At 35.9% G+C, this 27926-nt stretch overlaps 2 protein-coding genes across 3 annotated transcripts in view; one reads left to right on the top strand and one right to left on the bottom strand.

Annotated features, from left to right (window-relative positions):
• Positions 1–17514, bottom strand: part of ESF1 (ESF1 nucleolar pre-rRNA processing protein) — a 58210-nt gene extending 40696 nt beyond the window's left edge. Inside the window, exons 1-7 of the mRNA XM_007450196.1 lie at positions 16838–17514; positions 11197–11612; positions 10470–10583; positions 8348–8448; positions 7213–7365; positions 4607–4721; positions 2783–2930 (exon numbers count right to left, since the gene is read on the bottom strand). Coding sequence (XP_007450258.1) covers positions 2783–2930; positions 4607–4721; positions 7213–7365; positions 8348–8448; positions 10470–10583; positions 11197–11612; positions 16838–17477 — 1687 coding nt within the window. The 5' untranslated portion in view covers positions 17478–17514. The remainder of the gene's footprint in view (positions 1–2782; positions 2931–4606; positions 4722–7212; positions 7366–8347; positions 8449–10469; positions 10584–11196; positions 11613–16837) is intronic.
• A 1232-nt stretch (positions 17515–18746) lies between these two features.
• NDUFAF5 (NADH:ubiquinone oxidoreductase complex assembly factor 5) overlaps positions 18747–27926 on the top strand; it is a 33555-nt gene continuing 24375 nt past the window's right edge. The window contains exons 1-5 of one of the 2 annotated variants that reach the window (XM_007450194.1): positions 18747–18998; positions 21214–21254; positions 24228–24291; positions 25547–25594; positions 26891–26994. In XM_007450194.1, coding sequence (XP_007450256.1) covers positions 18747–18998; positions 21214–21254; positions 24228–24291; positions 25547–25594; positions 26891–26994 — 509 coding nt within the window. Of the gene's footprint in view, positions 18999–21213; positions 21255–24227; positions 24294–25531; positions 25595–26890; positions 26995–27926 lie in introns of both variants that reach the window. The other variant, XM_007450195.1, reaches the window with a different exon arrangement.

Raw genomic sequence — 27926 nt, 5'->3', positions numbered from 1 at the left:
CCTAAGAAATTATGTGGTTTTATTAATATGAGATTTCTGAACAAAGAAACTGGAATGATTAAACATGATTCTCCATTCAATGCATAAACAGAGCTCAAGAGTAATACTTTATGAAAAACTTAGATCAGTGAAGCAATATCTTCAATAGCCTAAAATCATAGGATCTTAAGAAAGTTAAGGTTTAATGGTCCTATGATAATACTAAAGAAGCATTTCAGGATTTATTTAATTTCACATTTATAAAATTATAAATTATAAAAACAATATATATGCAAAACAAAAACCAAAAGGACAGGTATGAAAAATGTCAGGCTATAAATAAAAGTAAGAATATTCACTCCTGCTAATTTAAAATACTTTATGTTTAACTTTTATGGTTCTTCATTTGCTATCAGCACATAATTCTATCTTACTCATAATTGTGCATGGTTGAGAATTCATCTAATAAACGAAAATGAAAGTGTGAAGATATCTGGGCGAGAGTATCAACCAAAAACTAATAAGAAATTACAATCAAGCAACCAAATTTCCAAATGGAGCCAGATCCAATATAAGGGAAAAGGGGTTTTTTGGCCCTATTTTTAAAAAATGAGCTATTTTAAGCAAACAACATATATAATTTTAAAATACACCACAGATCGTTTTAATCGTCAGAAAAATTTTTAGATAAAGATATAGACAATCTGAGAACTTCTGCTTCCATTAATGGGAAGCTAGGTACACTTCAGACCAACCATTTTACTGAGGACATCAAGCTGGATGAAGTGTTTAAAAAAATCTTTTTAAAAGATTCAGAGGGTTTTAAAAAAGAAAAAAAGAAAACTTCAAAGAACTGACAAATTAGTGAAGAATTACCAAGTCAAAATCAAGGAGAAGATGGTGATCAGAGAGATGACCCCAGTGTTCAAGACCTATATGCCCTGAGTGCCTGTACTGATCTACCAAAGAAACAGCTGTGAGACTAACCTACAGTTCTGGCAGCCCGGCAGGCCAAGAAGACAAAAGTTAAAGAAGCAGCTAGTACCCCCACATTTGGGTCCCACAGTAGGGACCCAAAAGGATATACTCCAGGGCAAGGGTCAACCAGAAGTAAACTAGCTCTCACACAGACCTGCATTGCCCACTAGGTCCAGGGAACCTCAAGTCTTAAAACTTGGAGTGATGTGGTTCCAGAATGACCAGAGTAAATGAAAGTCCTCTCTGATGAGACACTCTCATCTCAAATATCAAACCGGCACAAAAAGTTAACCAGGCATACAAGTGAACAGGAGAAGTATCTTGTAAAGTAACAGAAATCAACCCCAAAAGATTTGAAATAAATACTGAAATTATCAGACATACACAACAAAAACATGTTTCCTGTTTACAGAAAAGAAGGCATTGAAAATAACTGCAATGAGTAAAAAACGTTAAAAAGTTGATACTGCTGATCTGAAAAATAGTCAAACTGGACTTTTACAAGTAAAAAAATATAATAATCAAAATTAACTCAATGAACAGTCCACCAGCAGATTCAACACTGCTGAAAAGAGAATTAGTGGACTGGAAGATAGGTAAGAAAAAATATTCAGAAAGCAGCACAGAAATACAATAGATAAAAAATACAGGAGAGAAACAACATGTAAGTTACAGTGAAACAATCTAACATATATTTAATTGGAGTCCCAGAGGAGAGGGGAGAGGAAATACCTGAACAGATAATAGCTGAGAATATTCCAAAGCTGATTGAAAGATACCATGCCACAAATGCAAGAAACCCAACCAACCCCAAGCACAATAAATTTAAAAAATCTATTCTTAGTTCATATTAAAACTGCAGAAAAACAAAAAGGAAGAGAAAACTTTAAAAGCAGTCAATGAATAAAATCCAGGCAACCTTCAAAAGGCTGAAAAAAGTAGACCGACAGCTGACTTCTCAAAAACAACAATGAAGCCAGAAGCCAGCAGGATATTATCCTCAATGTGGAGGCAGAAGGACTGTCCACCTAGAATTTTTTTTACCAGTGAAGCTATCTTCACAAATGAAGGCAAAAAAGGAAATTTTTAGAGTAAACTAAAATTCAAGAGCTTGACACCAGTAGATACTACTGGAAATTATCAAAGATATACTTAGGGCAGAAGGAAAATGATCTCAGACAGAAGTATGAGATTTAGAAAAGAATAAGGAGCAAAAGTAGTATGGAAAATGTGGGTAAATTTAAACAAAAGAGTAATTTAACGTCCTATGGGACTTAAGAATTACAATATACAGAATAGCATGAAAGTTGTTTTAAGATTCCTTGTATTCTCCAGGAGGATAAAAATATTAATTAGCATTAAACTTTAATAAGGACACAAGTCATGATTTCTAGGATAATCACTAAATGGACAGAAAGAGTCTACTTTGTAAACTAATTGAGCAGAAAAATGGAATGTAAAAAATAATCCAAAAGAAGCTCTTAGTTTAAAAAGGGGGGGGAGTAATAAAGCATTTTACTAGTTTAAGTGATTGCATTACTACAACAATCATTACTAGTCTAAAAGGCCAGACTTTTTTTGTGAGGTCAGGGTTCAAAGAGTTTTTGGTTAAAGAAATTCAGGCTAAGAAAATACCTTTAAACAAAAAATTTCAATTACTATCTAAAGGTGTATATAATACTGTGTATGTGAGCTTGCTTCACAGACAGTTTGAAGATTAGTTTGATATTCCCTTTTAAGCTACTGTCAAACTTATTTCCATTAGTAAGTCTAGATTAGGTATCCAAATGCTTACAAATGTAGAACACCAAAAGATGAACAGTACCTTGTAGCTCCTCTTCTATCTCTTCTTCATCTTCACTAGAGGAAGCTAAGTAGGCTTGAAAATCCATGTCCAAAAGCTCTTCCTTTTTAAATTTCCTGTTGAGTGTTGTAATTCTTTCATGATCTGTCTCATCCCAAGTGATCTCCACCTTTCATCAATGAATAAGAAAAAAACAACAAATAAAATAAAAATGGAAATGTCAGCAACCCAAACTTGTTAAAGAATATTTATCGTTAATTTGTATGTTTAACAGTAAACTAAAAAAGTTAAGACATGCTAAAACAAATAATAAATAACATGCTCAATGAAAAGTTTTCTACCTGTGGAAAGGGAACCATTTCAATTAACCTGTGCCTTCATCCTCCTAACTCTTTACTATATGCAAGGTACTCTATTATTTGGAGTAAAATTTATCAGTGTATGGACTGATTGTGGTGAAAAGAAACAAGAAAATGCACTAGTGAAAAAAGTAACATTATTATGAATGAGTCAAGACATGTTTTTCACCTGGAGTTCTAGGCATTTCAGGAGGTCTACAAACTGTCTGAAATTTGCTGATAAAGCTTTCAACACATTCTCAGTGTGGTCCATTTTCCAAAAGAGATTAAGAGCCACTGATGAAAAAGGCATCTATTTGTTGGAAGTACAGTAAACCCCCACAACACAGGAATTCATCTATAACATCATCGGCCTTGTGATTGGCTCCTGTCTTCCATGTAGCCCCCATTCTCAGGGTCCAGTTAGAGGTTTAATCTTCATCACAGGGCTGGTCCCACATCCTTGCTGTTTTTCCCCCTCAGGCTAATCTTTCCAGTTCAGGACAACAAAATGGGCACCAAGAGATCCAATCCTTAAAACAGTTGCCATTGTCAGAGAAATTCCAGCTAGTCACCATTCAGAATTATTCTTATTCTGATAATTAAGACTGAGTTGATAACCACAAAACCACTGATGGAACTGCAACAGATGTGGATGATACAGCCAGACCATAGGAACTCCAGACTGGCTGGCTGGATAGGCTTGCCCATTTTTTCGTCTTGAAAATAACATGATCCTACATTTTATGTGACTGAATCTTTCAGACTTCACTTATTGCATACTGGTGGGGTTTCCCTGTACTGAGTAACTAATTAAGGCCACACAGTTCCCACAGGCTGCAGGTGACAGATACAGCAGCTCTCTTTCTGCCACCAGCCTATCCTCAGAAGAGCACAGTGGCTTGTCACAAAAAAAGGCAATGAGAAGCCTGTATGGCTGCTGCAGAGTCCAGCTGTGGATAGAAGGTATATGGAGTAGAAGAGCAGAGAAACTAGGCAGCTAAGTAACAAACTAATTCAATAAAAATCTTTTGGCTGTTCATTATTAAGCATTAATGTGACATCTAGTAGTCCTGAGTTATTCTACTTCAATTGTTTTTAGAATTTTGGATCATATCTGCAGAAAAAATGTGTTTCTATTTTAAATTTCCACTGGTTTTAACTGTGATTTGAAGTAATGTTACCTCCTTACCCCTACTCCCTAGGATATTAATAACTAACATATTACTTATTAAAGAATCTAGTTAAGTAACACTATGGGAAAGATAGAAGAGAAAAAAGAAACATTTGCAGGTAATTGACTCAGGCTTAAAGGCATAACAAAAATTTGAAAATAGGTTCCAACACATGTGGGAGATAAAAATGCAAATACACCTGTGTTTGATTTCTATTTGTACTTATGCTTTAAAATTTTGAATCCTTTCCATTTCTAAAGATGCTGTAAGTAAATAACTCTTTTCTTAAAGAAATTGAGTCCAGCTATATATTTTCTAAAGTTAAGAAATACCGTTGATGTTCCCATTGCAGCAGATGTGAAATATCTTGGCTTATATGCTGTTAAATCTACTTCTGAGGCTACATCCTTGGGCTCATCATCAAAAGTAATATCATCTGGTATAAACCTAAGAAACAAAGAAAAAAATAAATTTATTTAAACATATGCTGCAGTGATAAACAACCAGAGTTTAGATTCTCTTCTAATTAGGTATAGTGTATACATACACACCATATAAGAGATTCTACAGAACACACATGTAGATGAAGCAAACAATGTTAGAAATAACCTTGGCACAAAATTTCTGAAATTCCTAAGCTATAAATCTGTAATTCCACCAAATGTGAGTGAAGTCTGTGTAGGCAGAAACCCTGAGTTAGGAGTCAGTTAATATGAGTCAGGTGTAAACACACATGGGTCCCTCATGTTTCAAAAAGACCTAGATTCCTGATAGCTCAGTCATTGGCTTGCTATATGATATGCTGAAGATCAAATAGAATTATTAATGGGTAAGTGCTCTGAATATAAAGTATCATACATATGAGGTGTCACTGAAAATAAGGAAAAGCTTAAGGCTGATTCTTCAAGACTAAAAAAATCTTAACAATTTTATAATTTTTTTCACAAATAAATAGCTGTTAAATGTAAATCAGCCACTGTAATTGACAATTCTTAGGCATCAGGCTAAGGAATGGGAGGAAAAAAGCAAAGAGAAATGATCCATGGTTATTATATTTAGGTTTTGTAATTTATATAGGAGATTTTATTTCCACACATGAAAAAGCACCTGCTGTATATTGCATCAAAAATGATTTTTGAGGGGAGGAATGAATAATTAAGGTTCATTAGGTCTATATCAGTGGTCCCCAACCTTTTTGGCACCAGGGACTGGTTTCGTGGAAGACAATTTTTCCACGGACGTGGGGGTGAGGGTGGGGTGTTAGGCTTAGGGCAGTAACGCAAGCGATAGGGAGCGATGGGGAGCAGCAGATGAAGCTTCGCTTGCTCGCCTGCCGCTCACCTCCTACTGTGCAGCCTGGCTCCTTAACAGGCTGTGGACCAGTACCAGCCTGCGGCCCAGGGATTGGGAACCCCTGCCCTAGATAACAGGATGGCAGCAGAAAATTCAATTTTCTTTTATAAAATTATATATAACAAAATAAAACAGGGAATATAAGTTTTTCCATGGTCATTGATCTTATTTTCTAGGTACTGCCAGAGCTTATTCTAATACTGCATAAAAATGTCCCAAAAAGGAAACAAAGAATAAAATGATCCTGAAAAGAACATGTGAACATGAACTCATGATATGCAGAGTTTGACATTCTAACAAATGTTTGGGAACTACTATTTATATATCCAAAACAAGTACCTCCTTTTGAAACTGTTAACAGAAAAGAGAAGGAAATGTCTTGTTTGATGAGATATGCCCTTCTTGCTATATACTTAAGCATGCTAAACTCTTACCCTAAATTATCAATACAAAAAATCTTACTTGTGGGCTTCCCTGGTGGCACAGTGGTTGAGAGTCCGCCTGCCGATGCAGGGGACATGGGTTTGTGCCCGGGTCTGGGAGGATCCCACATGCCGCGAAGCGGCTGGGCCTGTGAGCCATGGCCACTGAGCCTGCGCATCCGGAGCCTGTGCTCCACAACGGGAAAGGCCACAACAGTGACAGGCCCGCGTACCGCAAAAAAAAAAAAAAATTTTACTTGTATTCTGCTACAAGTTGGAATGCTTTTGAAGTGTGAAAGCCACAGTGATTATCAATTGATGCATTTTTTTTCCGTAAAATATTTCATTTTGAGAACAAAGCCACTAACAAACCTGGATACAAACAAGTGATTTCTATTGAAAATGTCACAGTAAAATGGTTCACTGGGTTCAAAGAACTAGGCTAATGATAAAATGGTACAGTAGTTCGGCTTCCTGGTTTCCTTAGAACAGACATTCCCAAACACCTAAGGTTTTTCAGCTTGGGTCAGTGAAGCCTGAGCACGTGGTGGAAATAATGCCCAAGTCTGAAGATAAAGCCAGCAACACCATTCACTGAGCAGCATTGCCCAACAGAACTTTCTGTGATGATGGTAAAGTTCTGTATCTGTTCTGTCCAACATGTGGTCATTAAGTACTTGAAATGTGCCTCGTGTGACTAAGCAAATGAGTTTAAACTTTTTTAAATTTTTAATTAAGTAAATGTAAATAAGCCAGATATGACTACTGACTACTGTATTGGATGGCACAGATCAAGAGATACTAGTTTATTACAAGTAAATTCCTTTGCCTCCACCTGAATGCTTTTTAAAAAGTTATTTCACCCTGGTTCCTAGTTCTAAAAGAGAGTTGCAAAGAAATATCGCTACATAAAACCCATCATCCTAAAAACATATTTAACATATCTGAAAGGACATAAATGTGAGGTGACTCACACCTAATACTTTAGCATTTTCTCATTCCAGTTTTCTTTCTTAAGAGTGATGTTCTACAAGAGAGTTCACCAAAAGCAAAAAATCCTCTTAGAATGTGAAAGGACAGAGAGCACTACCAGTTCTAATATTTCAATTCTTATAATCATGCTGTGCTACAAGATTAAATTGGTACAACACACACTAGATTACCTGAGATCTATGAACGAGCAACTACTTTCGAATTCCAGGCCATCACAATCCTCATAAATTTTAGCGGCTGTTTCAAGAGAATCACAGTCTACTACTGCATAATAGTACTTCAGTCGTTTGAATTGATAATCTCTCAGTTTTTCTCTACAGGTCCTAAAAGGGGAAAAACTCATTAGGCTTAAACAGGAACACAAATACTCTCTCCCTTTAAAAAATAAATGTAATTGTTCCAAGAAATATATATTACAAACTGGTTTATATTCCAATCCAACCCTCCTTTATGATTTTGCCTTCATGAACATTAAACACTTAAGCCCAATTTATTATTTTGACAAGGTACAGACCAGGGATTTTGACTGGAATTTGATATCTAGAAAAGGAAAGCAAGAACTACATGTGCTTACCTGTGATTTTAATTCTTAGAATAGCTATTTTTTTGTTTGTTTTGCTATCACATACAGCCTTCTCAAGTAAAACCACTCGAGAGGATCACTGTATTATAAAATATTCTAGGAAAGCATTAGCTTTTATTATAAAGAAATTACTGATCTTGTAAAACTTTATTCAGGTGTTGTCAAGTCTACGTGGTGTAAATTCAACTTACTTAACTACAGCATATTCTTTGAGGGTCTTCATCTGCTCTCTTTTGCCACTAATTTTTATTAAGTGCACATATAGCTCCACCTAGTGGATTAAAAACTACCTTAAACTTTTTTCTATACTACATTACGATGATTAAGAACTTTTTCTACTATTCTTGTATTTTTCTATTTAATCCTTAAATAAGAGAAATTACATAATTTGAAGGCCATTTACCTAAAAAGCAACATCTCAGAAAAAAAGCAAAACTTACTGATTCAGGGCAATGAGGCTGAGACCTCTAAATCAGTTTAATCATGACATGTTTTTAAAACTGCAATAATAATTTTCATGAATCAAGAAATACAAATACACACAAAAAAATGTTACTGGAATAGTGTGCCACTTGTGACAGACTTTAACCTGCTTTGAAACCTGTTTTAACCATGAATGGCACAAGTGTAAACTTTAGTCCCAACTATTAAAGTGACCAGAATTCTGAACTAGTGTCACAAACTCATGAGGTTTAGTTTTATTTTCTAGAGTGTTTTAATACCAGTCCTTTTCAGGGGCATCTTCAGGAATGCTTAATAACTCTACTGGTCCTTGAACTTGCTCTTCCTTCATCCTCTCCTTTCCAAATTCTGAAGCATATATCTAAACACAAAAAATAAGATTAATGTAATTTATATTTCCCTTTTCTTATAATATACAGACCTGTCAAGGTCAGGAACTCTAAACAACTGGACTCAATGAAAACAGCAAGAATGCTTCACTTCCAAACCCACTATCGGAAGCTAAAGCATCCTCAGGAATAACCTTAAAAATAGTCATCTTGGCTAGGGATTAACAGATGTGGGCTTGGGAACAAAAATAGAATATCTCCTCCATACATTCTGGGCTCTAAGGCAAAAATTAAGAAAAGCGAAACAAGATTCTAAGTTCAAGGAATGATACATAAACACACAGAGACAGACAGACAGACAGACAGACAGACAGACAGACACACACACACGTGAAAAATGATTGGATTAAATAATTTAAATGAGATATATTAAAATGATTAAAGAAATATATAAAACAATGAAGAAAAATAATTTTGTAACACCTAACTTATCCCTAAAATCATATCGTTTATCCAATGCTTTCTTTTAAAGAAATTCTTTAAATGAAAAAGAACTGATGACAATCTTATCACACAGGTTAGATATAGTCTTGGTATAAGAAGGAGTCACACTCGCCTAGATTTGGTATTTTTCTATCTTGGCTACTTTTGAGATTCAAGAAATATAATTGTATTAATCTGCATTGTTTTGATACAACTGGGCTTAATATTCATCTATTAACTAATGTACACTTTTTTGAGTTGTTTGAAATATCTAATTTATCCACTAGGGGATCCAAGTTTTTCTTACTAATCTAAGTTGCATAAAATAGGTTTCAATGCAGAAGTTTTTAGTATATATGCTTACATCTGTTGATTCTTTGTATTTTTTTTCCTCTTTGTAAGTCCAGAGATTCCTACTACCCATCTCCTAAAACACAAGATTTAACAAAAATACCATTCTATTTTATTCTGCCAGTAGTTTTAAAATTTTTTTCTTCATTTCATCTGGCTATCATTTGGGGCTATTACAAGGACCCACACTAAGTTCTCCACACAAGGACTTGTCCATTTGTTCCAATACCATGTACTCAAGAAGTTTATTTTGTTCTAAATTATCATACAAACTCTTCTATCTACCTATTCCATCAAGTTGTCCCTGTACTTTTACCCAAAGCTATTAAATTCTGTAGCATTATAAAATGTTGAGATATTGTAACTGGTAGGGTGAATCCTTTTATACTGGTATGATTTCTCAAAAACTTGTGAGTCATTCTCACTTGTTTATTCTTTTAGATGATTAACGGTAACCTTTTTCTTAACTTTCATTTGAACTGAGATTTTGATTGAAACTATACTAAAACTGCAGAACTGACATCTTAAATATTTAAACTGAACAATAGTAATTTAGAGCTGTTTCAGGCACTGTACTAAATACTTAGCATGATGTCCTTTTCATTTAATCCTTACCACTGCCTTAAGAAATACTACTGTTATATCTACTTAGAGGAGAAAACACATTTGAGAAATTAATCAATAAAATGCACAAGATCATACAGCATGTATCAGAATCAAGATTTGAATATAGGTCTGTCATACTACAAAGCCTAGAGTCTTAATACCTAGGTGGGCTCTCTAGAAATATGGTATCTCAAAATTTAAGTTTTTCAAGTATTATTTATCAAGTGTAACAGCTTACTTCATATAGGTCATATTGTTTAAGGTAATTTCTAAGGCTTTTATATGTTTCTGCTGCTAGTTTTTCTTCTTGCTAATTCTAGTAATGAAGCATTTTTTAAAATATTTATCTTATACCTTGTCCCTTTACTGAGCTTTATTATAACAGCTTTTCAGTTGATTTCTTTGTTTTTTTTAATTAAACGCAATCATATAACCAAGCAATAATTTTACCTCTTCCTTTCTTACTTTCATACCTATTATATCAGTTTTGTGCCTTAACTGTATGGGACAACTTCCAGATTATTTTCCTTAGAAGGAAAACTATGACTTTAAAAAAAGAGATTTAACTTAGAATGTTTAGAAATATTTACTTCAAAATAAAATCAATTCTCACCTTTACAGAAAATATAACACCTCCTTTAGGTTTAAATGAATTGAACAAAGCCAGCAAATCTTTTGCCTTCAATCTATCCCAGTCCATGTTGCAAACTGCTAATCGATGCGTAATCTAAGAAATGAGAAAAATTAAATATGACATAATCTGTATCATTCCCAATGCTTGCAAAATTAAGATAGTAAAAATATAATGCCTTCTTTTCCCCAAATCCTGAAATCATTAATATAGTATTTAAGTGGTTTCAATATGTAAAAGAAAACATCAGATGAGTCACACAAAAGTAAAACTGCCAACAGAAAAGCACTTTCTCTTACTTGGTTCTTAGTTCTTGAATCAGAACATGATGACGAGCTGATTCTTTAACCACCAAGTTTGTTAAGCTATTCTGCCACCCATAAGTAGGAAAGTTGAGTATATTAATCTACAGCATTTCTAATAGGTGCAGTAGGAATTGAAATATAAACTCCTAGTTAAAACAAGAATTTTCTAAAAATTTCATGTGACTTTTAATTATTTATATAGAAGTTCATCCCTATCTGCTTGGACAGACATGTACTTTATATAGGTATATTCTGTATCAAGAAGTTTTAATCAGAATCATCATCAAGAGTATTATTTACCAATAAAGCTTTTCCTTGTTAATTTAATGACATCAATCCTACCATCTATAACAGCTACTTCTACTGTACTCTTGACAAATAATCTTATTTATTCAAAAGGTCACCTCATCAGCCCGAGGAGCATCTTTATCTAATTCTCTCCAAGCATGCTCAAAACCGGATTCCTCTGGAAGTAAATACGCCATATCTTCTTCATCTTCAGAACTAGTTTCTATATTTCCTTTGCCTCTCGCAAGATCGGGGCCACTGTCACTTTCATCATCATCCTCACTATCCTCATCTTCATCTTCCTCCTCATCATTTTCATTCCCTCCATCATCATCATCATCATCATCATCATCATCATGAAGATCAGCAGCAAGAGCTCTACAAATGCCTGTAAATTCATCTTCAGATTCTTCATCACCTCCTATTTCACTAGCACTTTCTGAATCTTCCTCCAGAGCTTCTTTGTCAAACATTTTACCACTTGCTGAGTTTTCATGACCATCACCGTCTCTTGCCATTATGAATGGAACCACTGCAAAAAAGTCAAAGGTAGGAGAAATTAAGAAAACGTAAACACTGAATTAAATTAAATCCAAGTTATTTTGACCTCAAATCCAGTGAAAATATAATTTCTATGAAACAGACTAAAGGAAAATATAAATTCGGCAAAATTCATGCCTAACCAAGTTATTTAATAGAAATCTTAATATATACCCAGATCACACAAGTAGATTCATATACTCATTCAATATTTATGGAGTGTCTGCTCTGTGCTAGGTACTCAACATACTACCATTGGCAAAAGAGAAGCAATCAATGCCCTCAATAAGCTTCCAGTCAGGTGAAGAGGATGGACAGTTACTGATCAAATAAAATCCATCAAATCAATGCACATAAAAAAATGAAATTACAACTAGGATAAGTGCCAAGAAGAAATGTTACAAGATGCTATGAGAGCACAAAATAGGGGTCCCTAAGTAAGTGATAAACGAGTTGCTACTAGAAGGATGAAGAGGAATTAAGTAGTCAGGGTTAGACTAATAGATGAAGGAAATGTTCCAAATAGCAAGAAAAGCATACGTAAAGATCCACTAATAGAAAAAAGCTGGCAAGTATGTCTGGATTACAGATAGCCAGAAGTATTCTTGTACAGAAGTCAAGTAGAAAATGAAACTGAAGAGTTAGGTAGGTGCCATGTAGCTTTGGACTTTATCATAAAAACATATGAGAAGCCACTGCTATTTTCAGGAGGGACATCATCAGATTTGCATATTAAGATCACCTCAGCAACGGTGTAGAAAACTTGAGTTAAGAGTGGATGTGAAAAAGAATTAAAAGGTTAGTACAGTATTCCTGGTGAGAAATGAAGGTAGCACAAAGTTGGTGGCAGTAGAGATGTAGAGTAGTGAGTCGCTCTTGACTTTCAGAGTCAGGAGGTAAGACCAACAGTAATCAGTGCCAGGGGCTTGATATGGGGAATCTGGGCAGTATCAAAGATGAGTCCTAGCTTCTTGGCTTGCAGAAGGAGCTAGCTAGATGGACAGACAGAAAAAGAGGTAATGATAGAAGAGAACAAGTTTGTTTGGTGGAGGTATATCATGAATTTGGTTTTGGATATCTTGAACTGGAAGTGCCTCTGAGCCATCTAAGAGGAGACATAGAGCTGTATGAGTCTACAGCTCAGAGAAGTCTGAGCTGGAAATAAAATTTTTGACCTATTCTTGTATATAATAACAAAAGTTCTGATGTGGATAAGATCACTTATGAAGAGAGCAAAATAGTAACTTTTCTGCTATATCTTAAAGTTTGCAACTGACTTATGGTTAGCAATATATGAGTGAAAGACTGGTTTCACCTTAAACTGGGTTTTTTTTGGCCCTCATTATACACAGAAAGGACTGATTTCCTATTTCTAAAACAATCATATGCTTCTATCTATTCTGTGCATATCTGTGTGAATATAGATATATCTTATATATCTTATTCATCTTTAAGTTGGAGTTTATGTTTCCGATTCACAGGTTCTAAGTGTATAGAGCCTATAAGTGGTCCTATAATCTTATAATAGTCATTCACTGACCAAATATTGAGTACTATGTACAAAGAATTGAGCTGGGGGGACCAAAAAGGGAGATGATTTATAACACGATCCCATGCTCTTCATGAGCTCATAAACAAAAGAAATCACTTACTGATTTATGAAATTATGTTCTAAAGCACCACAGAGAGAAACACCTAAATTTGCCAGCAGAGAGGTATTTATAATAAGGAAGGCTTCAAAAAGATGCCCGACCTGAGACCAAATGAAAAGGAGTTTCGTTAGGAGGAAAGTAGGAACTGAGCTTTATTTTAGTACCACGAGAGGGGGGAGTAATAAAAGATAACTAACTAGTAGATGTGAAAATGCCAAAAAAAGGCATTATCATAAGTTCTACAAATGGGATCAGAAAAACACCACCATGATAATGAAAGAAAGTTACCATTAGATAAGCATTAGAATTCACTTTTAAGCAACCTGCTTAAAATAACACCTTGGGGACACAGCTCTATCTAGTATTGCAATATTTCTCAAACATCAGTTATTACTATACAATTTTCATGATTTTTGCCTGTCACTGATATTTTTCATGAAGCTGAATTTTTTTAAATTAAAAATATTAGCTTGTTCTAAACAATATCCCTGAAGCCACAAACGTGATATGGTGGTTACATTTTTTTACCTAAGATGTTGAACTACATAACTATTAATATAAAAAATGTTTGAGTATCACCTGACATATGACATCTTCTCACATGACAATGGTACACATATCACATTTGGGGTTGTATAATAAATTGATACATGGGAGACTTAAAGAGATCTAGTATTTTAATATTTTTGACAATATCAAGTACATTCAGAATATTTATTCATTCACTAAACATTTGCTCAGAGCCTACCTTGTACAAAGCCTTATTCTAAATAATGAGGGAATAGAAAAATAAGTAACTGCCTCTATTCCTAGATGGTACTGCTCTAGTAGTGACTATAAACACTACTATTATTCACCTACTTTAAAAAAATGCTTTATCATTTTCCCTCTGATTATAAAAGTAATGAATGCTCACTGTAAAAAATTAAGAAAATATGGTTTAGCAAAGAAAATAAAGATGACTAGTAATTTTTCATTCAGAGATAACTGAGTGGTTATTTTGGTACATAACTCCCTAAATGTTTTCTATGATATGCCCACTAATTTAAGTAGCTAGTCATACCATTTATTCTATTTTGTAACCTATGTTTTTGGGGGTTTTTTGGCTGCACCGCGTGGCTTTCAGGATCTTAGTTCCCTGACCAGGGATGGAACCCGGGCCCTCAGCAGTGAAAGTGTAAAGTCTTAACCATGGGACCATCAGGGAATTCCCATGTAACCTATTTTTAAAACTTCATATGTCATGAACATATTTGGATATATCATAACTTATTTAATCAATCCCCTAATGATTTATGTTACCATTTAAAAATTTTTAAAAACAATGCTATAATGCACAATTCTTTAAACACGTGCCCAATTGTTTACTTTAAATAAATTCTAGGAGTGCAAGTGCTGGGCATCAACATTTTAAAATGATACGTAATATTAAACTGCAACTCCCTACATCATCTTTACTTCATTGCACTTAAAAAGCCCCTTGTACACAGTACTTGCTGGAATGATAAGTCATGAATGAATAAAGAAAAAAAGATGGTGCTGGTGGAGTCACTTGATCTCTACTTACAGATAATGCTTTTTCTAGACTGTGGAACCAATGTAAATTACAGCAAAAAACACGGTGGGGTAGAAAGAGTCAAAGACCTGAGTTACTGGCCCAGCTCTGTGTATCCTCACATAGATCACTTGTTTCCTAATGAATATATCCTAATTTCTCATGGTTACTGAGAAAATTAAATTAAAAAAGATATGTCAAAAGATTCTGTAAAATCAACCCCAAGGATTTTATGGATATATTAATCTAATGCCCTAAATCTAGTGAAATTTGAAGGATACTAGACTAACTTCGCTCACAAACTCAGCATCAAGCCAACCTTGCTGCTGTTCCCAGCCTGATCTTATTCTCCACTTTCAGTAACCAGACTTGCATCCCTTGTCCCTATACCTCAGTTTGCTGTGTGGTTCCACTATAAATCTCACCCCTGACCCCTAGTCCCTGCTATTTAGAATTCTGCCCACTGCCTGATAATTCCTACCTTCCCAGTGTGATTATGGCCTGTCAAGACCTCTCTCTGCCTCTTCTTGATGCCTACCTTCCTTGGGTCCTGTAATCACAGCCAGCCTTTGTCTGGCTTATCTGAACATCACCAATTTTCAGTTACAACATCAACCATCAGCAATACCAATACTCAAAATTTCCTGCTGCCAGAGGTGATGCAACTTTTTAATAAGCTTAGAAAACTTGTAAACATAACTAGAGTCAGATGTTTCTTACTTAGCTTCAAACAACCCTTTCTAGCTTTATTATTCACTCACCCCTTCAGACACCTTATTGTCTAATCAAATGGGAATACTGATCTCTTCTGAGCAAGCTCAACTGTATCTCTGCTCAAAAAGTTCTTTCCGTGTAGAATACTCTGGATCCCAAATTTAATTCTTCCAAACCCCAACCAAAATAGCACTTCACCTATGAATTTTACTGATTACCATATCTTGAGTAACCTCCTCCTCCGAATTCTCAGAGCCCTGTTCTTCTATGGCACTTTAAATTACTCTATTTTGTATTATGGTTCTGATTAATTTCTTCTGCTTTAGATCTGCACTGTCCAATATGGTAGCCAGCAGCCATATCTGGCAATTGAGCACCTGAAAGATGGCTCATCCAACTTGATATTAGTATGAAAATAGAATATAAAATATCCCATTACATTTTTTATGTTGATTACATATTAAAATAATTTTTGATATATTAGGTTAAATAAAATATATTAATAAAATTAATTTCACTTGTTTCTTCTTACTTTTTAAAGTGTCCACTAGAAAATTCAAAATTATATATTTCTATTGGACAGTACTGCTTTAGACCAGTGCCACTGCACAGAGTTTAGCAGGTTGTTATTTGCAAAAGGTGATCTGCAAAGGGTCAAGAAGGGCTGAAATCAAGGCCAAACTCCAATCACCAAGCCACACACCCTGCAGGAGTACTATGTCTGTTCAGGGGAAAAGAAGCTGTGCCTCCCTCAAAGTGCTGTCCTCACCAAACTGTGAGCTCTGGAAGTGCTGTGTGTCCAGAAGGGCACATCTTTTTCTAATTTGCACAGGCATCATATACACTAACAGTAGCCCTGAGATGGGGGAACCACGTCTTACTCAGTGTTCTATCTGCCACATATTAGTTACTAAAAGTAGTTGAATGAATGAAGGAAGGAATGAGCACCCAACTCTACTTACCTTCTTCGGACACACCTCTTTTTATCCTCTGATGAGACCATATAACATTTTATCTGGTTGGAGAACCTAGCTGTCACTAGTGCCCACCACAAATCAAAATCACTGTTTAGCCTCAAGACCTAAATTTTTGTCTCTCTTCTAGCCATTATAGCATCAAATCAAAAATTCACTATCATATGGTATTTTTTCTTTCATAGCTTTATACTTCCAAATAAGCATTTGACCACTTTTATGATACTATGAAAATACTCATTACATATATTTCCTTTTTTAAAAGACCAGTGTAAAAATAAGTAATGTAATACCAAAGAATCTTTAGTTCTTTCCAACCAACCTGACTGCATTTCTCTTCCTGTCTCAGAATACTTGACTTTGGGAGACTGTGCAATTTCAGAGGTGCCTGAGTCTACTGTTCTTAATTTTCCTTTGGGAAACAAGTCTGTATTATGTTGAACAATGGTTTTTTTCCCTTTTGTACTTTTTTGTATAAATTCTTTGCTATCGCTCTTGGGACTTATTGACTCTATCTTCTTAGATTTGCACGAGGTTTTCATTTTCTGAATTCTCTTGGAGTTATCTAAATCATTCTTATTTCCAGAATCCTTTTGGTTAATTTTCTTGATTTCTTTCTTTTTCTCCTCAACAAGATTTTTTGATTCTTCTTCGTTTTTAGTCTGGGGTCTTTTCTTCTTCATTTTCTTTTGGTTCAATGCTTTATTATCTTCATCAGAGAGATCCGAATCAGAATCTGAAAGGTCGTAAAAACGCTTCAAGTCCTCTGTAGTGCTATGGTTGATGGGGCGTCCTCTTTTATCCACAGCATAATTCAATTTGAACTTTTTGTCATGAAACATTGCTCGAAATCTCTTGTCAATTTTGATTTTTCGATCCTTTTCTGGCATTTCCCAAAATCTCGGGTCCTTTGCAACCCGCCTAAACCGCTGGTCACTCATTATTTCTTGTTTGGATGCCATTTTTAAATGTCTGACTGGGCAAATGCTTGAAGAAACCAAACACTAAAAAATAAAACAATAATGAAAGGTTACTAATAGAATTAAATAAGATGTTTTGGGAATATTAATTCAAAATACTGTATTCTAAGGTAAATGTAAGTAAAATAAAGGTAACATGTCTAATTTCCTTTCCCAAACTCATTTTGAGTCACATGCAGAAAATAAAAAACTATCAGAGTATCTTGAGTACAGATCATATGGAGAAATAAATTTAAGGCAAAACCAAGCAGAATTCCAGGTCTTTATGGAGAGGGGCAAATGATTACTAGCCAACTGCCCTCACTTAGATATCCTATATTTCTACTTGTATACTTGTATGTGTTACAAGTAAGAAACTAATGTAATTTAAAAATTCCATAGTCTCAGTTGGTCTTATTTGTTTCTTCACGTTCTGGTCCCATTCTCTCCGTTAATCCTTACTTCATTCTACCCGGAACAGCATTTACTTCTATGTGCCTAGTCTCCTAACTAAACAGACCCAAATCAGTTCAGGTTTAGCTCAAAGTTCCCCCTTTATATACTACCACCCTTCATGAATCTGGTGAAGTCTCACTCTAGTTAATAAATACATGGTAATAGTGCTTTGTTTCAAAAGCAAGCCTTGACTATGATGCACTTTTACAATTAAACATTTAACGCTCTGAACAGCCTTATGGGGTAGGGTAGGTACCATTTCATTCAACTATTAGAGCTAATGTGTATAAGTGTTTAGAACGAAAGCACTTGATACACTCCTGATATTCGGAGAGGGGAAGGCGACCTAACCTCATCTCCGACACCCGCCCTCATCTCTGTAGCCCACCCTCCCCTTCTACCCACCCTCTAACGCGGGGAACACCAGGGTGACCCCAGAACTAGGGTCTCCTTCCCAACTCCCAAACCTCAGAGAACCGGAAGAGGGAAGAGGTCCCTCAACAGGACGCGGAGGAAGAGCAAGGAAACCTGAAGAAAGAAGTCGGAAAGGCAAGGAGGAAGAGCGCGGCGCTCACGAATCCGATGGAGACCCTTTCAGAGACTGATTCTGCCCCCTCGACAAGCCCTTTTTCTGGACCCTAACCCCACTCACCAATTCCGAGACTTCTCCGAGCCACAGGTAGGCCCCCCGACTCCCACAATCCTCAGCGTGACGCGCAGCCGTAATGGCACGCGAACTGGGCCAAACTTCTTCCGCTTTCCCTCGGCGAAGCTCTCCAGACTCCTCGCTGAAGCCGCGGCGCATGCGCACGATAAATGCGCCTGCAAACGGCGTTGCTGCTGGAGATGCTGCGGCTGACCAGGTTCCCGCCCCGGTGGCGGCGACCTCCGGCGGCGGGGGTCCCCGCAAAGAACGTCGGCTTCAGGAAGGTGCCCTCCGGCGTCTCTTCCCTGGGCAGCGCCTCGCCCAGGTCCCTAAACATATTCGATCGGGATTTGAAGAGGAAACAGAAGAACTGGGCGGCCCGGCAGCCTGAGCGGATAAAGTTTGACTACCTGAAGGAGGAGGTGAGTCAGCGGGACGGCGGGGAGGGCGGCGCCGAGCCTTGGCTTCGGGTCCGAGAGCTCCGGCCAGGCCCCGGCCGCCCCCACCTCGCTGTGTGACCTTGAGCAGCCGACCTGCCTGTCTGGGCCTTTACTGTAGTCTCCCAGCGGCCGGGCGCCGGTGTTGGTAAATTGCTCTTCATTCATTCATAACCTCGGCAGATGGTGCCTGTATTACAGGTGTGACAAGGGCAAAGTAAGACCGCTGCTCTCAGGAGATTTCATTCTTGTGGGAGGCGAGACAGTGAACAAAAACATGTAATTTCAGCTAAAGAAGTAAGGCCAGGTAACAAAGTGAGGTAGTAAGGTGACTGCGCTGGTCAGGGAAGGCCGCTCAGACAGACGTGATGAGGAATTAGCCAGGCTGGGATCTGGGGGGAAAAGCCTTGTAGGCAAAGGGAAAGACAAACCCAGAGCCCCTGAGGCCGAAAGGACCTTGTTGAGGCTTCCAGGGACCTCCATTGGGAGGTCAGGGAGGGCCCAGTTTACGGGGGCCTTAACGGTTAAGGACTTGGGATTTTCTTCTCCATCTCAGCTGTCCATTTGATATGGTAATTTCTGGCTGCATGTAGCTATTGAGCACCTGAATGTCACTTTGAGATGGGCAGTAAATGTAAAATACACGGGATTTCAGTGACAATGTGAACAAAGGATGTAAAATATTTCCTTAATATCATTTTACATTGATAACATGTTGAAGTTTTATTTTTGATACATTGGGTTAAATAAAATGTTTAAATTAATTTCTTTACCCTTTTTAAAATGACTACTAGAAAATTTTCAGTTGCTTATGTGGCTCTGATTGTTTTTCTATTGGCCAACAGGGCTCTAGAGGAATGTGAGACTGTCGAATGCTTTTAAGCAATGGAGTGATGGGCTCTGGTTCGTGTTTTAGAAAGACTCATTAAGATAAATTAAGATCTCTGATTTGTCTGTGCTGGTTTGAGAGACCTCTTCCTCTCTGCCTAGGTGGACTAGGGACTTGAGCAGGTTTCTGCTTTCTGGACAGGCAGCACAGAGCTCAGGCCTCGAGTTTCTTCAGGGATGGACTAAAATTGAAATCAAGTGTAATGAGTTATTTCAAGCCAATGCAGCCAACATTTACTGCCCCTACTTTGGGCAGAGCTCTGTGCAAGTCCTGGACTGATCAGATGAGTGACTCTGTCCTCAGGGTTCATGGTGACATGTACTTAGAAGATGTGAGTTTCCAGCCACTCTTCTCCAAGAAAAGCACCTGTATTACAACTTGACTGAGGCCTCACCAGTGTTTAGGACTAGAATAAATGAGATAAAGTATGTGAGAGTTTTTTTTAAAATAATAAACAAAAGGTATTCATATTAGGAATGATGCACAAAGTGGAGTCCTCTGGGAAATGACTTCTGCTATCCCTCCTCCCTTACCCCTCCTTCACCCCGAAAGCAAATACACATATGTTCTGAACTTTCAAGGCCTAATAGAAACTGTGGGATGTTTATAAGGGAATGAGTGGAATATTAGGCTCCCACAACTTTATTCCTGCCAGACGAAGCTAGCCCAGCAAAAAGGAGGTGCCTACGTTATGACCTCTTTTAAATTAGGGTGGGATTGAAGAGGTTTCTTCGGATTTGGCTGACTTCTAATTTGCAGATGTTGCTCAGAAAAGTTGTTTACTCATTTAGGAGTTCCACAAAATTTGTTAGTAGTTATCAAATAACAGAGTTTTTATTAAGTGATCACTTATACATTGATCTGTAATAATCCCCAGCTAACTAATTTTTCACTTTCACATACCTCTTGCTAATATCTATAGACAATAATATGCTTGTTATGTTCCTGTTGATTTTTTTTTTTAATTGGGGTATCTGTTGCTTTTTGGCCTTGCATTCTTGTATCATATGGAATATAAAGTCATATATATACATATATATATATATATATATATATATATATATATATATAGTATTTAGTCTTCTTTCCTTAAATTGACTTCTGAAGTAATTAACTCAGTGTGTTTCCTTTAATTTATGATGTTCCTATTCAGAATTTGAAAAGAAAGTTGCTGAGGTCAAATTGAAAAAGGGATAAAGGGAATTTAACATGTTGAAACATAAGTAACCTATGGATTGTTGAATACTGGAGAGAGTGTTACTTCTCTGTTAAACCTTCATCTTAACTTCATTGCCTCTTATAATCTGTCAGGTTGGAAGTCGGATTGCAGACCGTGTATATGACATAGCCAGGTAAGTGATGATTGTCATAATAAAATACAATCAACTTTTCTTTTAAATTATTTTTTTAATATACTAATTAATTTATTTTCGGCTGTGTTGGGTCTTTGTTGCTGTGCGCGGTCTTTCTCTAGTTGCGGAGAGTGGGGGCTACTCTTTGTTGTGGTGCACAGGCTTCTCATTGCAGTGGCTTCTTTTGTGGTAGAGCACGGGCTCTAGGCGCGCACGCTTCAGTAGTTGTGGTGCACGGGCTTAGTTGCTCCGTGACATGTGGGATCTTCCCGGACCAGGGCTCGAACCCGTGTCCCCTGCATTGGCAGGTGGATTCTTAACCACTGCGCCACCAGGGAAGCCCCAATCAACTTTTGAGTGAAGCCTTGAGAAATTAAATGCTGAGAACTTCATATCTGGAATGGCAGCATCTAGATGAATTTATTACCAGGATTAGTGGTTTTAGTCACTCTTAGATCTCTCCTTTTTTTATGTCTGAGAGAGCAAGTATTTTCTCATTGTTGTCTTAAAAAAGAATGAATGGGGGGCTTCCCTGGTGGCGCAGTGGTTGAGAGTCTGCCTGCCAATGCAGGGGACACGGGTTCATGCCCTGGTCCAGGAGGATCCCGCATGCCGCGGAGCGGCTGGGGCCGTGAGCCATAGCCACTGAGCCTGCGTGACTGGAGCCTGTGCTCCGCAGCGGGAGAGGCCACAACAGTGAGAGGCCCGGGTACCACAAACAAACAAACAAACAAACAAACAAAAAGAATGAATGGAAGCACAGCTCAGCTTCTCTCCAAGACTGAATGGCTATTCCACTTGATTTGGTCAAAAGCGAGTAATAGAAAGATTGCTCCAAAAATGGATATAATTGACATGTGAATTTTAAGATTTACTAAACCTAACTTTAAAAGTTTAAAATTATAACAGAACCTTTTACCATCTAAGTGAAGGAGAGAGTCTACCTAGATTTGTTCCCCCATCAAGTTATATGAGACTTTGGCCATTATATCTTAGGTATTATTAATAGCAATACGAGTTTTATGACAGTTATATAGAGGCAGATTTGAGAAAAGAACACCTTCATCAAATATTATTAAAACCTTGATGGAGTCATTGCTCTATATTAGGCATAACAAAAGCTTTACAGATTTGAATTTACAGCCAGGTAGCAGGAACCACAGTTAAATAATGGCTTTGCTATAGAATTGCTCTGTGATGTTAGCAAATCGCTTTTTGTGCTCTTTTGTGTAAAAGACACACATTAAATTAGACCAAATGGGATGAATTTATTACATTTTGTCTATTCAAAAAAGGGGAATTTTGTAAAATCACAAACTCTTGAAATCATATTTTGGATATATCCTAGCTACTTAAAATAGTCTTGGGGTGAATCAGTTTCATAAAGTTTAAAAAAAAAAAATTCTTCATTGTTAAAAAAATCACCCTCATTTCATCTGTTTCACTGGTTTCATTATTTTAAAAATCTGAAAAATAGCTAATTCTCTATACTGTAGTCATTCATTTGCCTGGATTTTAGGTCATTTGCAATTTAATAAATGAAACATTAAATTTTCCAAGTCAGATTGGATTTTACAATCTCTTTATGTCATAGTACTGAGCAAAACACAGGTCTGTGGAGAAAACTGTGATTTTGGCTAAAAGCATGTCTTAAAATAACAGTAACTCTTTGGAATTAAATTATTAAAAATAACAGTCTAAAATGTCTTACACTAATGTTCTATTATTAGAATAGCTTGTATTGTCAACACTGATCTTATGTTTATTTTTTTAAACTAATCCAACAGATTATTAAATGTCTTATTTGTGCCATCTGAAGCTTACTTAGTACTGTTAAAGTCGGTGATAATAATAAGTCCTAACTGTTGAACATTTGTACTGTGCTGAATACTTTACATGCACTGTTTCATAAAATTCTCATACCAACCCTGAGGAAGATAGTAACTTTTCCATTTTATAGATGGGGAAACTGAGATCCAGCAAGATTAAATCACTTGTCTGTGGTCACAGAGCCAGTAAATTGCAGGCCCAGAATTCTAACTCGTGTCTTTGTGATTGCAAAGGCTATATGCTTCCCCAGGCCACACTGCCTATGTTCACAATCAAGATAGAGGGCATTAGGTAAATAAGTGGTTCTCTCACCAGTGGTTCTCCAGCTGTGTACTGGTGTTCTATATTTTTGACATAGGTTTTTAACAGAAATTGAAAAGGAACTCTTGCTTCCAATAGGAAAAAGGTTATTGGTGGATAAAATTTAAAAAACTTTTTGTCACAAATTTTTCTTAAACCTATGACCCACAATTGGATATGTAAACTGATTTAGTATGACATATATTTGGAGGAGACAGCATTGCATAGGGGATAATAGTTCTGGTTCAGGATTCAAACTGACTGAATTCAAGTTCTGACTGCTGCTTATTAGTTGAGTGACCTTGGATTGACTTACTTAACTCTGCATACTTAGCACACTGCTTTGAACCTGGTAAGATTTAAGTAAAAGCTATTATTTAGTTGATATTTTGTTTGATTTTTAGTTTATCATGTTATACTTCATGGTATTTCACATGATGATTTCTAAGTCATCAAAAATTTGAGAAGTAGGGATAAGTAGTAAGTTCCTGGTAGGTATGCCAAATATTTTCATGTTCATTAACTTCTTTTCATTCTTTATCTGGGTATATTATCAAATTAAAATACCCCCTACTAAATCAGTTCTTCATATCCGCATCATGGAGCAACCTTATGGAAAGCTATTGGTTGTGAGGTCCTGTGAGTGGCTAGGCCAGACAGACTTGCCGTGTCTGGTGTATCCTCTGATGGATGCACCTTGTGAGGCAAGGCAGCAAAGGCAGATGATATAACTTTTTTGAAAGCTGTGTTCACTAAAATGTTTTTACTTAAGAAAATTAGTTTTTAATAATTATTTATGGACTATTTTTATAGACAAATATGACTTCTGTGTCTGTTTTTCAGAGATTTCCCCCTTGCTTTGGATGTTGGTTGTGGAAGAGGTTACATAGCACAACATTTGAATAAGGTATATTTATTTGATGACTTAATTTACTTTGAGAAATAAAATTGACTAATTTTAAGGGAAGACTTTCCTAATCAATTTGTATCATATTTAGATTTTGATTATATCAGAATTTCTCATTTCTTTGTTTTTTTTGAAGTGATGGAACCAGTGGTTGTTTTGTGTCTACTCCTAAGTAGTTTATTCTTAAATTGTTTTTTCTTTTCTTTGAATCCATTTTATACAGTGTTCCTACTGATAGTTTCTTTAAGTCTATGTAAGATACATTGTACTTTATTACCACTTTGTTCAAATATTTTAAAAATTCACAATAAAAATCACATTGACATTCATTTGGAAGTTGTGAGTAAGCTAATATTTTATCTATGAAAAATATTCATTTCATCAGTTGGTTAGAAATCTTGTGTGTGATGAAATATAAGTAGCCTTTATTAATGCTTATACCATTTTATTTTTCAATTTGTAATTCAGACCAAAAACATTTATTAATTGTTTTAGCCTCTCTATGTAGCACACTGTGCTGGACACAGATTAAAGTGGGATTTCTATATCAAATCTACTTAGGAAAAAAGTACACTTGAGCTAAGGCAGGAGGAGGGGTGTGTATGAGCCTCTCCAAATACTGTTATTGATAATAGTAAATGCCATGGAAATGGTACAGTCATTAAACTGCAACAGGAGTCAAGGGAAAGGAAAATCAGTAGGGTTTCATTTGATCAAAGGCTTCTGAAAGGGCACAGAATCTTACCTGGGATTTGAAAGAATCTGGATTGGTGTTTCATAGGCATTGGAAGTAAGGGCATAGCAGGAGGGAAGGCAGAGGTAGAAAGCTGTAGGGTGTGATACAGTGATGTTTAAGAAAGATTAATTTGGGGATGGTATGCAGGAGGGATCTTCTGTGGTACAAGAGTGGGGACTAGCTCTCAGCATATTATGCCATGGAAAAGTTAACACATAGCCTTAACCCAGTGGAGTAAATTAAGGATGCTGATTATTCATACCTTTGTTCTCCATTTTATTAAATATTGTTAAATATATTACATGTAGGGTTGACTGCATATATTTAATTCTATGTAACTTAATATGTGTTATTAAAAGTATTTGTGTACCATGCTAATTACATGCAGAAAAATACCCTTACAAAGCTGAAAATTATAATTATCACTTTCTCCTTTAGTAATTTCAACAGTTGTTTTGTTTGATTTGTTACTAGGTTTTTTTGTTTTTGTATTATCTGATCAACTTTATTCCATTTCAGGAAACTGTTGGAAAGTTTTTCCAAACAGACATTGCAGAAAATGCTTTGGTAGGTAGCTTTTTAATACTATAGGTTTCTGATCTCCTGGTTTGTTTTTTAGTTCTTTACTTCTTTATTTTTATTTCCTTCAAAATGAAATTAGCTGTGTTTTTCCTGATTATAAATGTAACACACATAAAGGAAAGTAAAACAGTACAGGAAGTATAATGGAGGAAGGAAAAATCACTCTTAGTCCCACCACTCAGAGGCAACCACTGGTGACATTTTGGTCTCCACCTTGTAGGCATATAATATCTCCCCAACACTGTTTTATACAGACATTATTATGCTAACATGCCATATTTTTCATAGAATACCAGTCTTTGATATCAATGAATGGTATACACACACACACACACACACACACACATACACACACACACACACACACACACCCCTATTTATACAGCTATATAGTATTCCAGCATATGAATATTCCACGATTTATTTAGCTAAATTTCTGTTGAAGGACAGTTGTATTTCTAGTATCTCAGTAACCAACACTGTGATGAACATCCTTATATAAAGCAATTTTGATTTATTTTCTCCCAGGGAATAAATTCCTAATAGTGGAATGTATGGATTCATTGATGTTCAGCTTTAAATTTTTAATATACGTCTCCAGACTGCCCTTAGAAAGACTGAAGTACAGAATTAAACGAAAGCACTCTTTTCTCCTTCTCTTTGGCAACACTGGGCCATTTATTTTGTCTTTGTCAATGTAATAGGCAGAAAGAATTTCATTGTTTTTATTTACATTTCTTTGATTACTAGAGTAGCCAAATAACTCTTGATGTCTTTTGGCTATTGTTTTTTTTCAATTTGTGAATTTTGTAAGTAATTTTTATGATGTGCCTGTACCTTAGTCCTTTATCTACTTTAACCTTGGCGTGTTCTTATTCTAGGTGGTTTGTAAGAACTTGCTTTTTAGGGATATTAGTTTTTCTTCATATATTTAAAAAATATTTTCCCAAATATATTGTTTACATTGTTTATTGCTCTTTAGAAGTTTTTGATTAGTTTATCATCAAGTATATCAGTCTTTACAATTTCTGTTTTTTGAGTCACGTTTACTTAGGCATTTTCATCTAAGAGTATAAAAGTGTTCACCTATATTTTCATCTAGCAGTTTTCTGGCTTCAATTATTCCACTGAAACTTTTAATTTCTTTAATTTTTATTTTTTAGAAGGAGTAGAAACTACCAAGTAAATATAACATTGACTTAAGTTTAACAAACAATGATTGTGTTAATAATTAAGATGTTATATAAATGTGTTTTTGAACTTCTGTTTTTTAACTTTTAGAAAAATGCCTTAGAAATGGAAATTCCTACTGTCAGTGTTTTAGCTGATGAAGAATTTCTTCCCTTCAGAGAAAATATATTTGATCTGGTGGTTAGCAGTTTAAGGTTGGTAATCCATTTGTGCTTTTAAAAAATATATGTTAAAAATAGATAATTTATGCCATAAAATTTTAATATTATAAGGTAAATAAAATAGGTAACAGAGTAAATATCTTAATAACTTATTTTAAGTCACAAACCAGTTTTTCTGGTAAAGAATTATGGATTATATGCTCCCTAGTGGAGATAAGTGATATAGTACCTCAACTTTTTTTCCTCCCCAACTTTCCTTAATTTGCTAAAGTTTATCTGTGTTAGAAGGGTTGTCCTCGCTGACGTAACCTAGTTACATGTTGATGGGGCAAGAGTTTGAAAGAGTATACTGCCTCCAATATTCAGATGTTAGAGCACCCTTATAAACTCATTCTGGCAAATAAGGAAAAGCTCGTATTTCCTTTAACTTTAATTCTTCTACACAGAAACATAGTTCTCAAGGTTACTTTTTCCCTTTGTGCTTCCTACCATGACTCTCCACATTTATTACAAAAACATATAAATGTTTGTTGAATAGATTATAATGTACAAGGCACTGAGCTCGATGCTTTAGGGAATTGAAAAATGAATTCAGACAGGAATCCTGTCCTCAAAGACCTCAGCATCTAATAGAGAAAATATTTGTGTGGTGCCTTATTTCTCCTTATTAGTATAGTCAGATTTTTTTTTCAAAGATTCAACATGCTCAGTTCAGCCCTTTTAATGGCTGTTTTTAGGGTGACCTGTCATTATGGTTTGCCCAAGACTTTACCAGTGTTAGCACTGAAAGGCCTGTGTCTCAGGAAACCCCTCAGTTCCAGGCAAACTGGGAGAGTTGGTCACCCTTGCTGTTTTCTTTAGTGAGCTTGTAATTTTTTCTCTGCTTTTTGAGGTGTGCTGAACAAACTTAGAAAAGTATTCAGATTCTATTGTGAAATGGAAAACATTACAGAGCCTTGGTCTAA

The sequence above is a fragment of the Lipotes vexillifer genome, unplaced genomic scaffold (assembly GCF_000442215.2).
Source record: "Lipotes vexillifer unplaced genomic scaffold, Lipotes_vexillifer_v1.1 scaffold137, whole genome shotgun sequence".
NCBI classification, from domain to species: Eukaryota; Metazoa; Chordata; class Mammalia; order Artiodactyla; family Lipotidae; genus Lipotes; species Lipotes vexillifer.
Note: the sequence above shows the minus strand (reverse complement) of the source record. Positions and strands in the feature narration are given on the sequence as shown.